At 70.1% G+C, this 15,297-nt stretch overlaps 1 protein-coding gene across 1 annotated transcript; it reads right to left on the reverse strand.

Annotated features, from left to right (window-relative positions):
• Positions 1-10,083: 10,083 nt before the first annotated feature.
• EMIHUDRAFT_448803 (hypothetical protein) lies at positions 10,084-14,816 on the reverse strand (the record flags this gene model as incomplete). Its single annotated transcript, XM_005791777.1, has 6 exons — positions 10,084-10,717; positions 10,928-11,308; positions 11,517-11,570; positions 11,761-11,853; positions 14,262-14,321; positions 14,418-14,816. 6 exons carry the CDS (start codon positions 14,814-14,816, stop codon positions 10,244-10,246), a joined length of 1,461 nt encoding a protein of 486 aa, XP_005791834.1. The 3' UTR covers positions 10,084-10,243.
• Positions 14,817-15,297: the final 481 nt, after the last annotated feature.

Consider the following 15,297-nt stretch of genomic DNA (forward strand, 5'->3'; position numbering starts at 1 on the left):
TGCGGGTGAAGGCAGTGAGGGCGGCGGCGATGGCGAGGGCGGCGGCGGCGAGGATGGCGGCGGCGGCGAGGGCGGCGGCGGCGAGGGCGGTGGCGGCGACGGAGGCGGCCGCGCGGGGGGCGGCTGCGAGGGCGGTGCTGATGGAGGGAGCTGTGACGGCGGTGGCGGGAGCGGTGGTGCAGAAGGCGGAGGGGGCGAGGGTGGCGGCGGCGAGGAGGGCGGCGGCGAGGAGGGGGGCGGCGGTGCGGGCGATGGCAGTGAGGGTGGTGGCGGCGAGGGTGGAGGCGGGGAGGGCGGTGGCGGCGAGGGCGGCGGCGGCGACGGAGGCGGCCGCGCGGGGGGCGGCTGCGAGGGCGGAGGGGGCGAGGGCGGAGGGGGCGAGGGCGGCGATGAGGGCGAGGGTGGCGGCGGTGGTGCGGGTGAAGGCAGTGAGGGCGGCGGCGATGGCGAGGGCGGCGGCGGCGAGGATGGCGGCGGCGGCGAGGGCGGCGGCGGCGAGGGGGGCGGCGGTGAGGGTGGCGGCGGAGAAGGGGGCGGCGGGCTGGGTGGCGAGGGTGGCGGCACCGGCACCGGCACCGGCGGGGTGGGACGTGCCGGGCTCATCACACGGCCGCCGGCAACCACGCCGCCGGATCCGCAGCTCAAAACCCCCAGAGTCATGTTGTTCGTTGTAAGGTTTGCCGTGATGGACTCGAGAGCCGCGTCGGCGCCTTCCTGGATGATAGTGAACACCGTTGGTGTATTGGTAAGTACCACGATGGTCACAACGTAAGTGCTGTTGACGTTGCAGTCGCCTGTGTTGACAACCTCGACTTCCTGTAGGATGCGTCCATCGCCCTCGGATCCGGGCGGCTGCGCGGCCGCGGTGGATGGATCTGTGAAGTTCGGGCTGAAGAGCGGCGGCAGAGACGGCGGCGATAGCGCATCTGGCCTATCTAGCGGCGGCGGGGATGACGTGGCCGATCTGAACAGAGTGTGGTTGACGCCAGGGCTGACGATCTGGACGGCAACGGAGACCTCATCTTCCAGCGCATTCGACGCTTCACACATTCTCTTCTGCACTGTCTTGGCGATCTCTGCCAACGTCTCGTCAGCCACAGGCTCTTGCGAGGTTATGGCTTGCTGAACGATGGCAGCGAACCCATCGACCGCGTAACCCGGTGCTGGCTGCGGCATGGGTGGGGAAACGCTTGGTGGTCGAGAGGGCGGCGTTGGTGGAGGCGGCGAGGGGGGGGGAGGCGAGGGGGGCGGCGGAGTGGGCGGCGGTGGCGAGGGCGGCCGCGGAGAGGGCGGCGGCGGTGGTGCGGGTGAAGGCAGGAAGGACGGCAGCGGCGAGGTTGACGGCGGAGGCGAGGGAGGTGGTAGGGAGGGCAGAGGCGTCGATGGCGGTGGCGGAGATGGCGGAGGCGGCGAGGGCGGGAAGGGGGAGGGGGGCGGCGGCGACGGAGGTGGCGGAGAGGGCGGGGGTGGCGACGGTGGCATCGACGGTGGTGGAGACATCGGAGGCGGCGAGAGAGGCGGCGGCGGAGACGGCGGGGGCGGTAGTAGATGGCTGAAATGGCTGTCCCCCAGCCATCTTACCCAAGATGGCTGCGATGTAGCCAGGTCAGCCAAGAGGGCTCACGTCGAGGCGGGCGGTATGGCTGCGGTAGTGTGTCTCCAGCCATGTCTACCAAGGATGGCTGCCGTGTGTGTATTGCAGCCATTAGACTGGCTGGAGGATGTGGCTGCACTGCAGCTAGCTCAGCCACCCTTAGGTAAGATGGCTGTGAAGGAGCCAGCACAGCCATTCTGGTGGTACATTCCGAGGTTAGCCGGCACTGGGTTCGGGCTCCTACAGTAGCCTGGTAGCCCACGACAGCACTACCCGGGTAGCACGTTTAGTGCTCAGGCGCAAAGGCCAGCCTGGGTTTGAGAGAGAGATTTTTAGCAATACCTTTATGTGATGTTACAGGTGGGTTAAGAGGGAGATGTGCGCGAGCTGCGGGACCGCCGGGACGGCGGGCGGGTAATTGCGACACGCCGCCACTTTTGGCGACTTTTGGGACGCGCGTCGATCGGCCGAGATTCGGCATGGCAGGCGAGGGTGTCACGGCCATGATCGTGGCTGCTGACGCCGGCGACAACCCGCTGGCGGACCGCCGCGAGGACCGGAAGGCGGCGGCAGAGCGGGAGAGGAAGGCCAAGGTGGCGAAGGTCGCCTCGCAGGCGACGAACGCGATGGCGGCAGTGCGGGCGCAGCTCGATTTGCCAATACCAAACAACTCTAACACTCTTTGTTTTGTTGGGTTTGTCTTCAGCAAACACTAAGGAGCACAACACGTATAAACGCCAGGCTACAGCGCGAGCACCACTTCTTTAACCAAAAAAATACCTCCCCCGGTGTTTATACACCGGGCTAGGGAGGCGTGTGCCGAAACAAAGTGGATCCGCCCGCCCGCCCGCCCGCAATAAGCGCAGTCTGCGGTCGCCTGGATGGCAGCCTCCTCTGTCTCGGAGGAGGGGGCTAGGCTCTCGCCGTCGGACGCCGCGGCGGCGGCGGCGGCGGCGGCGGCGGCGAGGGCGGCGGCGGCGAGGGAGGCGGTGGGGACGGCGGTCAGCATCCGCGCCGAGCAGGGAGGTGGCGAGCTTTGAGGTCAAGAGCAAGCAAAGCGCGCTGTTAGAGTGCAGATGTCCTCTTCAGCCTGCCGAGAGCTTCCTGGCCCGCTTGCGCGCTCCGCCTGGCGCGCGGAGCGACTCGGTGGACGTCCGAGCCCGCCGCCCCTCGCCACTGCACCCTGCTGGCCCATGCAGCGCGACACCGCCGGCGCTGCGCCTGCTTCCTTGCGCGCCGCTGGACGTCGGCCGAAAAGACCGCTTCCCTCTGGGGACCCAACTCCGCGAAGATCGCGCGCGCGTCGTGAATGCGGCGCGCGCGCGATCTCCGTTCCCGGGCACGCCGGTCGCAGTGGCATGGGCTCCCAGGCTCAAACCAGCGCTCCCGTCAACAGCGAGCGAGCGCCGCCGCTGCTCCTCCTCCCGCCGCCGCTCACCGAGACACACTCGGTGCCGCCGTTCTCGCCGCCGCCGCCGCCGCCGCCGCCTCGCCCCTTGCCTCCGTCACCGCCGCCCTCCATCTCGCGGCGGCGTCCCTCTGATGGCGCGGGCGCCTCGCTCGCCGGCGCGCCTCGCCGCTGCCCCCCTCTCGCCGCCGCTCCGCTCGTGGCCGCCGCCTCCCCTGTCAATCCCGCCGTCCGCACCACCGCTGCCACCGCCTTGCGCCTCGCCGCCGCCGCCACCGCCCTCCCCCCGCCGCTGAGCGGTGCTTGGCGAGCCTCTCACCGTCCCGGCCGCGGTGGTGCGGGGTGCGCCGACACCGCGACAGCCTGTGCACACTCTCTCCTTCTCTGTACTGTACTGCGCCGCCGGCGCCGCCACGCATGCAGTTGGGTGCTTGGATCAGCGGCGTGAGCCGAGAGGTGGCCCACCGCTGACAGCGCTCAGCGCGGGGGGGGGGGGGGGGGCGCCCCCCGCGCCCACACACGCGCGGGACGCGCCCCGGCAGCAGCTCCTGCCTCCTCTCCGCTCTCGCGCCACCCCGCGCGCGGGGGCGTGACGTCCTGCTCGTTCTCAGCGCAGCGCTCTTGTATTCACACCCGCACAGCACCCTAAGGTATTTTTATATTCCCCCACCCGGGTGAGTGGGTGGGTGGGAATTTTATATTTAGCAATATGAGCCGCCGTCCCCCTCTTTCTCGAGTCCGCCGACCGCTATAGGTCGAGCGGGGAGAGAGGCGCTGCCTCCACGGCGGGGACGGAGGCGACACCTCCGTCCCCACCGCCATTGGTTCGAGCGGCAAGCCTTAGGTAGAGCGGGGACGGAGACGTGAAAAGCGTGCTTGTGAGTGGAAGCCACAAGCGCGCTGGCTCCGGTCGTTTTTATATGAGGGTGTTTTTCTGAGGGTGTGTTTTCTTGAAGCCTTTCTTAAACTGGGTAACGAACCCCTGTCACTCCGTGAAGTGAACAGAAGAGAGGTGTGAACAGACTGGCGTGCTGATCGCGAAGAGGCGCCATGTCATCGGACACCGAGAGCACGGTCTGCGACCCGCGGTTAGAGGTCGCACCCGAGCCGCAAGTCCCCAAGGGGCCGGGCCAGATAAGGCGCGTGCCCCAGCTGTTCTCCTGTTCACAGCAACAGCACGGTCTACCCCTGTCGTCCCACCCCAAGTGCAGCAGACGTCTGGTGTAGCGAGGCGACGGTGGGACGGTGTCCGACCCGATCTGGGGTTAAGGTCCCTCGGGCCAGTTTCGGGGGGCAAACCCCGCCCGGCCCCTAGAACCCCGGGTAAGGCCCAGGTATGGCCTAGGGCATCAGAAGGGACCAAGAGGAGTCCAGTCTGAGCCATAGAGCCCATGTCTTTGCCCCCGAAGGTCGCGTTCAAATGCCCGGAACGGACGTTACAGTGGTGTCCGGCCGGCGCGATCACCGAGCTGTGACGCTCAGGGAAGCCGGTTGAGGTGCTGGTTTCTTTGGCCAGGCCTGGCCAAACGCCTTTACGCTCCTCTTCGCCTTCGCTATGATGAGCCCACCACCATCCCCTCTCTTCCCCCTGGGTGGGAGACCCTGTCTGTCTATTTCACACACACTCACTGTCTGTCCATGTCAGGCGTGTGTGCGTGTGTGGGGGTTCAGCCGCGAAGCGAGCGGCCCGCCCTCCCCAGGCGAGCCGCCCGCATCCGCGGAGGACCATCTTGCGATTCGAAAAATGAAAGCCCTACTATCGAAGCAATATCGTACGACAAGGGTCGATCCTCTTCACAGCTACCTGGCTACGAACAGGAACGCACCGACCTAGGCTCTTGGGTGGCGCGCCCTAGCTCTTCACAACGAACCTGGTTAGAATGGCGCCCCCGCTCGAGCTTCGCACTGGCGCGCACTGGATCTTTGGCTACGGCAGCATAATCAGCGAGCGGAGTCTCCAGGCCACTCTGCAAGGTGCGGCAGACTCGGGTCAGGCGGGTCAGGAGCAGTCCTCGGCCGCTGTGGTCGAAATGGCTGCGAGCGCCGGCTGGGTGAGGGAGTGGTGCTTTCGCGCTCCATCAGGATTCACCGCCGTCGGCCTGCGCGCGGATAGCGCGTCCGCAATGCCGGTGAACGGCATCATCTTCCGCGTGGGCAGTGACGCCCTCAGCCGCTTTGACGCTCGAGAAGTGGGCTACGAGCGAGTGGAGGTCAGTGCTGCCGCGCTTCGAGTACTTATCGACCCCGACGGCGTTGCCACCGACGCGCTGCAGGACACCGGCAACTGCTTCTGGACGTACGTGCCGCGCGAGTGCCACTCCGCCACCGAGGAGTGCCCGATCTGTCAAACTTACTTGGACGTCTGCTTGGCTGGCTGCCTCGAGCGCGGAGGGCGCGAACTCGCCTCCGAGTGGGTGCGCACGACGAGCGAGTGGTCGCACTTCTGGCTTAACGACGCACCGATGAGTCGGCGGCCGTGGCTCCACCGGCCGCGTTACGCCGAGGTCGATAGCGTCCTTCGCGAAGCCTCGGCGCACACGCTTTTTCACGAGCGGCGCCACCCTGAGGAGTTTAGCGGTCGCTGGACGGGCGACCTGCGCGGGCTGTGGGGCGTGCCGCCGAGAAACCCCTGCTTTGTGGGCCGCGACGCCGCGCTCAGCCGACTGGCGTCGGCCATGCACGGTGGCGAGAGCATACGGTCGGTCCGCGGCGACGCAGCCAGCGGCGACGCGGGTGGCAGGGAAGCCAGCGGCGAGACGGGTAGCCAACAGGGCGTGCTGACGACAGTGGAGCTCGTGGGGATGGGCGGTGTGGGCAAGACGCAGCTGGCGACGGAGTACGCGTACCGCCATTTCGCCGCGGCCTCCAAATTAGACGCCAAAGGCTCACGGCGGGCTGGCTACGGTCTCGTCGTCTGGCTACGTGCTGAGTCGGCCGAGGCCCTCGCCGCAGACTTGCGCAGCGTGGCCAACGACTGCGGCATCGGCGTGCAGGGCTTGCGCTCGGACCAGGTGATTGCCGTAGCGAGCGGGCCGTAAGAGTGGAAGTCCGCGAGGTACCAGGTGATTGCCGTAGGTGATTGCCGAGATGCGCGCGCGACTGTATCGAACGCGCAGCCCGTGGCTGCTCGTGCTCGACAACATGTCCAGCTCCGCCCTCATGTCCAGCTCCGAGAAGGGCGTGCTGCCTCGAGGCTGCGTGAGCGTTGGCCACGTCCTGGTCACTTCGCGCGTGGCGACGCTCTCGCCCGAGGCGCAGCGCGCGGACGCGCACGCAAACGCGCTCCTGCTCGGCTGCCTCTCGATCCCAGAGTCGCTCGAGCTGCTGCGCCAGGCGGGCGGCGAACATTTGGGAGTCGACGAGCTCTGCCCCAGAAGCACGAGCTCCGCCCACGCCCGCACGGACGCCGGCTCGCCGCTCGTGCGACGCCGGGGCGGCTCGCATTCAGGCCCGGTGCACCCGGGTGAGGAAATGCCGACGGCGGGGGTGGTCGTCGCGGCGAAGCTCGGCTATTTGCCGCTTGCTCTAGCGCTCGCGGCCGCGTACATGCGCGCGTGCGATGTCTCATGCGCAAGCTACCTCCAACGGCTCGCCGAAGCGAGCGACGGCGCCGGCGCCGCCGCGGGCGCCGAGCTGCTTCAAGGGTACCCTTTGGGCGTCGCCGAGTCGTTTGAGCTCTCGCTGCAGCAGCTGGACGTGCCCGCCGTCGACGCGGTGTACAAGGGCGGCGGTGGCGCGGAGCGGCCGTCGGCGGCTTCAGTGGGCGCGCGCGACGTGCTTGACGTGCTCGCGTTCTGCGCGAGCGAGAATATCCCAAAGGGCTTGGTGAGCGCCGCGATCCGCGGGATGGTTGCGTGCGGCGCCGAGCGCGCGCGGGGGCACGAGGCGGCTCAGGCCACGGCGGGTGACCCTGCGCCGGAGTCGCGTGCGCCGCTCTCCTCATTTTGGCGGTGGATGGATCCATCAGACGCGAGTGGTGCGCTAACCATCGCTTGCGGTGGCGTGGCGGCGGGCACGGCGGTAGCAGCCTGCTTGGCACCTCGCCGCCACCGCCGCCGGTGGCTTCTGACCTCCGCAGTGGCCGCGGGTGCCGCGGCGGCAGCTGCTGCGGCGCTGGCCTTCCGGCGTGCGGACGCCGGCCTACCGCCGACGGCAGCGGGGTCCCCACCAACGGTTCGCTCGGAGGAGCCCGGGGCGTGCGCGCGCACGCATCCGCAGCCGGTGGCGGCGGCGCATCCGCTGCTGCTGGCGCAGGGCACGGCGCTCTGCGGCGGCGGCGGCGGCGGCGTGCTGCAAGCGGAGGCAGTGGCGGTCGCCGATCGGACGTGGCTCAAGCTCAAGCAGTTCTCGCTCCTCTCGGTGCGTGAGAACGCACACGGCGAGCGCACTGGCTGCTTGCACCGGCTGCTCGGCCAGAGCTTGCGCGCGCACATGGACAGCCACGCGGCGGCGCACACACTGGGCGTTTGCGTGTGGGCGCTCGAGCAGCATTGGGCGTTTGACCCTGCGGACACGACCACATGGACGGCCGCGACGGCGGTTCTCGGCCATGTCCAGGCTGTCGGCCGGCACACGCACGCGCTGCTCCGGGGTGCGGCCGAGGCAGACGAGTGCGAGGGTGCGGGCGCGGGGCCGGAGCACGAGCTCGTTGCCGCACTCCAGCTCCGAGTCTCGGCGTTGCTCACGCAGGGGGCGCTGTGCATGTGCTTCGCCCTCTCTCGTTTCGACCAGGCGCAGCAAGCGCTCGAGGCGGCGCGCGCAATCCAGCAGAGCTTGCTCCCGCCCGGCGGCGTGGCGTGCGGCGGCGGCGCGTGCAGCCTGCAGCGAGGGCGGGCGCTTACCCTCGACACAGCGGGCAAGGTCGCGCGCTACTCAGGCAAACTGACTGAGGCCGAGGCGCTGCTCCGAGAGGCGTTGCAGCTCTGGCGCGACAGTGGCGACGAGGGCGGCGCCGCGGCGACGCTGCACGAGCTCGGCGTGGTGCATTTGCGCCGCGCGGAGTGGGAATCGGCGACGGCGCTACTGAAGCAGTCTCTGGCGATGAAACGCGAGAGGCGCCCGTGTGGGACGACCAACCGCATCGGCAACTGCATCGGCAAGGCGGCCGCGAGCAGCGGCGGCGGCGGCGTCGGCACGGCACGCCACCACTCGCGATTTCCAACGGAGGCGGCGACGCTTCACCAACTCGCGGTCGCCGCGATGTCGAGCAAGCCGCCACGGTTGGCAGAGGCGGACGCGCTTCTGCGGGAGGCGCTCGCGCTCGAGGACCAGGGACCTTTTGCACTCGGCGCGCGTGCGGCGACGCTGCAGCAGCTCGCACGCGTCGCTGAGCGCTGCGGCGACGCGCACGCGGCACGCGCGCACCTCGAGGAGGCGCTGGCGATGCAGACCCGCGCGTATGGCGAAGGCGTGGCGCACGTGAACAAGGCGGCGACTCTCTCGCAGCTGGCAAGCCTCGCTCTGCAGTCGGGCGACACTGAGCACGCGTCGCAGGTGCTCGGCGAGGCCCTCGAGATGCGCCGGCAAATCTACGGCCACGGCGGCGGCCACGTCGAGGTCGCGCTCAATTTGGCCAAGCTCGGTGAGTGCGAGCGCGCGCGTGGCGGGCTTGCGCTGGCGGCGCACCGCTTCAGCGAGGCTCGAGTGATGCTCGAGGGCCTTGCGCTGCGCGAGGCGCGCGAGGCGCGCGAGGCGGGCGAGGCGGGCGAGTTGGGCGAGGCGCGCGAGGCGTGTGCCGCGCGGGTGGCGCGTGAGGCCAGCTCCGGCGGAGGCGAGGGGGTCTTGCAGCGGCTGCTGCGCGTCGTCTCTGTCACGTCGGGCGTGGACAGCGCGCTGCCAGCGAGGCTGCTTTCGCAGCTTCTCCAGGCGATCCGGTGGCAGCGTACCGTCGCCCGCGAGGCTGGCGAGGGCTTGCGCGCAGCTGAGCTCGCTGCAGAGGCGCAGCAGCTCCAGCACGCTTTGGAGGAGCAAAAGCAGGCCGCAGCTCAGCCGGAGGCCACGGAGGACGGCCTGGCCGGCTTTGACCTCAACGGGGCGCTCGTCGCTTCGCTGGTCGCCTGCCGCGATCGCGTGCGCGAGACGCTGCTCGAGATGCGCGCGGCCGTGAGCCCAGCAGAGGTGCGGCCGTTGCACGGCGCGGCGCCCATCCAGAGTATCCTCGGCGCGGCGGAGGAGCTGGTACAAGTAATTCACGGAGCGAAGGCAAGGGAGGCGACTGCGGCGACAGGAGGTGCAGCCGAGCCGGAGGGCATGCGCGAGGAGGCCAAGGCAGAGGGGCTGAATGCGGCGCTCCGGTCCTCGGGGCTCGCGTTTGTGCTGGAGCTGCGAGCCAGTGTGGCGGAGGAGCGTGAGTCGCGCCGCTTCCTGGCGCGAGCATTCGCGGCGTGTGATGGGCTGCGCAAGAGCCTGCGCGAGGCTGGCGTCTTGCTGACGGATCTGCAGTCTGAGAGCGCCTACCGCTCACGCGTCATCTCGCACGTGAAGCGGCTGGCCTCGACCGGCGACTACGCTTTGAGCGAGAAGGCGCTGCTCCGGCTGCAAGCCACCTTCGGCTCGCTGACCGTCGACGCTTTCGCCTCGGCGGCGACGGCGCAGCTGCCTCGCTTCTGGAGTCGCGACGCCGTCCGCGGCGCAGAGGGTATCGACGCCTTCGCTCAGCGGTGGGAAGACGAGCGTCTGCTCGTGCACGCCCCCGTGAGCTTGCTCAACCAAGTCGTCGAGAAGCTCGAGGCTTCGCCGACGGCATCGGCTGTGGTCGTCTGCCCCTACTGGACGGGCGCCCCCTGGTTTGCGAGCTTCCAGCGGCTCGCGAGCGACTCGCTCGTGCTGCCACCCGGCTCTCTCCGAGCGATTGCCACCAGGACTAGCCACGTTAAGTGCTGGCGGGCGATCGCCTTTTATGTGCCGCCAAGAGAGTAAAGGCGCGACGGTGTTAAAGTCTCACCTCACGGAACTCGTGTGTCGGACCCTCGCGCGCCCTGCGCGCCCGGGCGCCCAGGAGTCCCCCCGAGAGACCGAGAGTTTCCCGCGTGCTCCCCCCACACCACCCCGAGGCCCGAGGGTGCCGAGAGTCCCGTAATTTCGCCTCTACGGTCTACGCCTTTACTGGTTCATACTTGCAGATGTGCAGATACGCCCACCGCCACGGCGTACGGCTCTACCGAGAGATAAAAATACGGCCACCTGTCAATTGGACATCGATCATCGTGTACGTGCACGCTCTCTACTTCAAGGATCAGCATTCAGGGCATCCGAATGGTCAGAGTCCGCGGCCGCTCACTCCAAGCAGCGGCCCCCAGGAGATGCCTGCCGAGCAGGTCGAGCTGCGCGACCGCATCGGCGGCGTGCTCGCGCAGCAGCGGGTCCGCGGCGCCGTCGCGCGTCAGCCGCAACTGCGCGTAGATCTGCCGCAGCTGCGAGGGCGGGAGGACTGCCGCCCCGTCGGTGCCGAGCTGCTGCAGCGTCAAGCCCACGAGGTAGGCGGCGGCGCGCGCCTCGTCGACGCACGCACGCTCCTCCGCGCTGCCGCCGTCCCCGGGCTCCTCCGTCTCGCGCGCAGGCGCGGCTGCTGGCGCGGCCGATGAGGTGGAAGCGGCCGAATCCAGCCTGCGCCGATCGGCCTCTGCGGCGGCGGCCTGGAACAGCGCGTTGTTCCGGTGCGGCTGCAGCGCCGACGTGGCGAGCGTGAGCAGCTCGACTGCGTACGGATGCAGCGCCTGGTGCATGAATGCGGGGGACCGGGGTTGAGAGTGCGTTATCATGCCGTGTATTCAGAACGGCGCGCGAGGAGGAGAGAGCTTCGCATACAGTTACAGCGACTACGACGCGGAGCGCGGAGTACAGCCGAATTCCGCGGGCCGCGTGTCGCCTCAAGTCCTGCTCGTTGAAGTCCAGGGACCTGTTTTCCGCATCTAGGGGTGCAGCGCTAGCCGCAGCGTGGAGGCCGCCGTCGCCAGCGCGGCGAGGCACGAAGCGCGGATAGCGGCGCAATCGTCGCGGGCACCGGCGAGGAGCGCCGCCATGGCGGCGTCGGCGTGGGGGGGGAGGGTCGCCCCCAAACGGAGCACGGCCTGGCACAGCGCCTGGGCGCCCTTGAGCCGCCGCTCGGTCGCGGCAGCTGCCCTCGCCTCGCAAGCGGCGGAGGGCCGGCGGCCAAGCTGCGGCTTGCCCTGTGGCAGGAGAAGCTCGGCGAGGCGCGGCATCACCGTGCGCGGCGAAACCTCGGCCGCCGCGGCGAGCGCGTTGAGGGCCGCCTGGTAGACGAAGGAGTCGTCGTGGGCCAACCGCAGCTTCGCGAGCTCGAGCAGCTGGCGGCGAGGGGCGGCGGCGGTGAGGGGGAGACCCACGGCAGGGGCGGCGAGCAAGGCGGAGAGGGGTGGATGCGACGGCGGGCGAGAAGCCCACCTGGGCCGCGGCGCGCGAGCTCAGAGGAAGGTGTCTGGGAAATGTCGAGGAGACAGGAACGCTCCGCGTCTAGCCGGTCAGTGTCTACGAGGAAGTGTCTGGAAGCGTCACCTCCTCCAACCGGCCAAGCGCCGCCTCCGAACGGCGAAGCAGCGCGTGCCGCACCTAGTGTGAATACTGGGACTTGAGTACGGTCTCGTGCCATGTGTTCGGCGCATCGCGTGAAGACTACAGCGGCAATACAGCTCGAAGGCAGTCGAATGCCTTCTCGAGCGCCGGCTGGAGACTAGGGCCCGTCTTCCGCATCTGGGGCCTCGAGATAGGGGGAGATGTTCCGCATCTAGGGCACCGCCACCGCCGCCAGCCCGGCGGCGACGCGGTACGGCTCCGCACGGCCGACGTCTCGCACCGCCTCTCTTAGCTCCGCCAGCTGCGCGGGCGAGTCCACCTGTGCCCCGGCGGGGATCGGTGGGCCAGGAGCGGTGTGCAAGCCTTGCGGTGTGCAAGCCTTGCGGTGTGCAAGCCTTGCGGTGTGCAAGCCTTGCGGTGTGCAAGCCTCGCGGGGCGAAGGGCCTGCTGCGGCCAAGGGTCTCGGAAGTGTCTCGGAAGGGGCTGCTCGGGAGGTGCGAGGTCGTAGTGTGCTGTCAATCTCGGGTGATCTCGGTGTCTTAGGCGACCTGGGGAAGTCTCGGAAGTGTCTCGGAAGTGTCTCTGAGGGCCTCCACGAGCCCAAGCGGCGGCGGGGTGCGCCCCCGCGGCTCCTCCTCGGCGAGGGACGTGGCGACCAGCAGCGACGCGGCGAGGGCGGCGGCGCGAGGCGCCAGCGCTGCAGGCCCCGTGGCGGCGCACTGCTGCAGCGGCCCGAGCAGCCGCTCCCGAAGCCTCCGCTTGAGGGAGGGATGCTGCTGCGCCGCTTGCAGCAAGCACCCCCCAATCTGGAGGCAGAGGCTCAGGGTGCCACCCCCCTCCTCCTCCGCCTCCGCCTCCTCCTCCTCGTCGTCGTGATCGTCGCCACCGCCGCCGCCCCTCCCGCTCCCCCTCCTGCCCCCGCTCCCCGCAGCCCCCGCCGAGAGCAGCGACGCAAGCAGCGCCTACGGGGCGGCGGGCGGCGGCATGGGACGGTCGCCGACTTGGTGCCCCGCCCCCCGCCCCCCCGCCCCCCGCCCCCCCCCTCCCCCCTCCCCGGCGCGCGCGCCAGCAGCGACGCGTTCGCGCCCTCCGCCCCGCCGTCCGCCCCGCCGTCCACAGCGCCTGGCTTGGCGACCTTTGAACCGGCCGCCGCCGCCGCCTCGGCCGCCGCGGCCGCCTCGGCCGCCGCGGCCGCCTCCGCCTCGGCCTCCGCAATCTGCGCGGCCAGCGCCGCGGAGTCTACGTCCTCGAGCAGCGGCGCGAGCAGCCCCTGAAGCCGGAGCAGCTGCAGCCCCGCCGCGGGCGCCGCGTCGCCGCCGCCCACCACTGCCGCCGCCGCGAGCAGCGCGCGCCGCAGCAGCAGCGCGACGAGGCTGCAGCCCACGCCTTGCAGCTCCGTCGAGCGGAGCGCACCCCGCGCCGCGCGCCGGAGTGAAGGGGAGGCCAACTCCGGCCCGCCGCCCGCCGCCGCCTCGCCGCCCGCCTCGCCGCCCGCCTCCTCCGCGAGAAGCGCCGAAGCGAGAGCCGCGGCGGGGGCGCTCGCGCCTCGGAGGAGCGCAGTCAGTGCCTCGCCCGCCGCCAGCTCCGCCGCCGTCGCGCCAGAGGCGCGCCGCGCCGCGAGCAGCCCGAGGAGCGCCTGCAGCGCGCCTGCTCACGGCCAGACGCGTGTCCGTCTTGCGCAAGACAGCGGTACTCCGTCTTTGGGCAGCGGTACTTTGGGCAGCGGTACTCCGCGCGCGCCCGGAGGAACACGGGGCATGTGCATGTGCATGTGCTGTGCTCGGCTGCCTCTCAGCTGCATCTCGGCTGCCTCTCGGCTATCTCTTGGCTGCATCTCGGCTGGCCTCGGCTAGTTCTTGGCCAAGTCTCGGCTGGATCTCGCCCTCGCGCACGAGGCAGTCGCACAAACGGGTCGGCGCCGGCGCGGCGCAGAGCAGCGAATGCAGCCGCCGGCCTGCAACGCGGCGGGACTCCTCGCACGTGGGCAGAAGCGGCGTGGACGACAGAGGCGGCGGCGGCGGCGGCAGGGGCGGCAGCAAGGGCGCAAGCAAGGGCGCGAGGAGGTTGGCTCTGGCGAGCTCCGCCTCCCTCGCCACGAGAGCCGCCGCGAGCTGCGCCGCCGCACTGCGCAGATACTGCGCCGTCTCGGCCGCCTCGCCGCCGCCGCCGCCCTCGCCGCCAACACCATCGCCGCCAACGCAGCCGCTGCGGTTGCTGTCATCGCCGCCGCCGCCGCCGTCCGCCGCCGCTGCGTCGAGGAGGGCGAGGACCTGTGAACGAGAGAATCGGCTGAGGCGTCTGCGAGGCGCATCCGAGAGATGGCCTCCCGAGGGTCGGAGTGGGAAGGGGCACCTGGCAGCACATGCCGCGGTAGTAGTCGGCCAGCGGCGTGCTCCGCGGCGGCGTCGAGAGCAGCCGGCTCGCGATGGCCGCCGGCGGCGGCGCGCCGCACTCCCCCCCCTCCCGCGCCGCCCCCTCGCGCAGGCAGAGCAGCAGCGCCTGCGCGCCGCCCTCGCGGAGTACCGCTTGGGAGAGGAGGGCCGCCGTCGCCCTGCGCAGCTCGGCCGCCGCCCCTTGCCCCGCCCGGCCCGCCGCCGCATGCCCCGCCGCCGCATGCCCCGCCTGGCCCGCCGCCGCATGCCCCGCCGCCTGGCCCGCCGCCTGCCCCACCGCCTTGCCTTGCCCCGCCGCCACATCCCCCGCCGCGCCGTCCCTCGCGCGCAGCACCGCCAGCAGCGCCTCGAGCAGCGGCAGCGGCGCCTCGCGCTCGAGCAGCTCCGCGAGCCGCTCGCGCGCCCAGTCGGAGGCGGCGCGCGGCTCGCTGCCGAGGCGGCCCGCCGCGCCGGACGCTGCCGCCCCCGCCGCCTCCTGTGCGGAGGCGACGGCCTCAGGGCCACCCGTGCGGCTCCTGGCGTGGAAGCTGCCGCTAGAGCCGGCAATCGTGATGAGTGCGCCGAGCTCCTCTGCCAGGTGGCGGTGGTGGAGCATGGTCCGAAAGGGCGGCTTCGACCAGACGAGCGCGAGTAGCCGCAGACAGCGGGAGGTCACCTCGTTCTCGCTGGCCGGCGCCGCGACGAAGAGCAGCCGCCCGTCCGCGGCACGGGCGAGCGGCCGGAGGTTGCTCCGCACGAGCTCGCCCAGCGCGCGCGTGGCGGCCTGGAGGTCGGCCACGCCGACCGGCGCCGACGCGTCGCCGCTCACAAGCGAACGGACCTGCGCCTCGGCAGCTGTGGCGGTGGGAAATGTCGGCGCCTCGGCAGCATTGGCGGTGGGAAATGGCATGCGAGGCGTGCCCGTGACCGAGTTCAGGGGCGCGGGCCTGCCGTCCCTCCCATGTTGCGTCGGATTTTTCTTTCTTTTTTTAGAGGGGCGTGAAGTTAAGGTTGCTCCCGGCCCAGTGGGGATTTTGGCCTACTCAGTGACCGTCTAAGGGGCGCTAACTGGCTGCAATTCCATATCTTTTGTGCATAGCTTGTAGAGCACCTTAAAAAACTAGTAGTCTTGGAGTGTCGAGTGAAAAGTTTTTCGATGAGGTGGGGGTCCGTGGTGAGCAGATTCCCAGATTCTCCAGATTCCCCCTCGAGAACCTCCAATTTTAATTCATTGCGGCCGCGGGTTTGCTCGGATTACTTTTCACTCCAAGACATACTAGTTTTTTGGCGTTCCGGTGCCTACAAAAAATATCCGAGATCATATGGAGCTTACCACAGGGTTTGCGGCGGTCACTGTCCTACCAGCGGACACAGTGGGCCGCGGACACCCG

Source organism: Emiliania huxleyi (assembly GCF_000372725.1).
Source record: "Emiliania huxleyi CCMP1516 unplaced genomic scaffold EMIHUscaffold_11, whole genome shotgun sequence".
NCBI classification, from domain to species: Eukaryota; Haptophyta; order Isochrysidales; family Noelaerhabdaceae; genus Emiliania; species Emiliania huxleyi.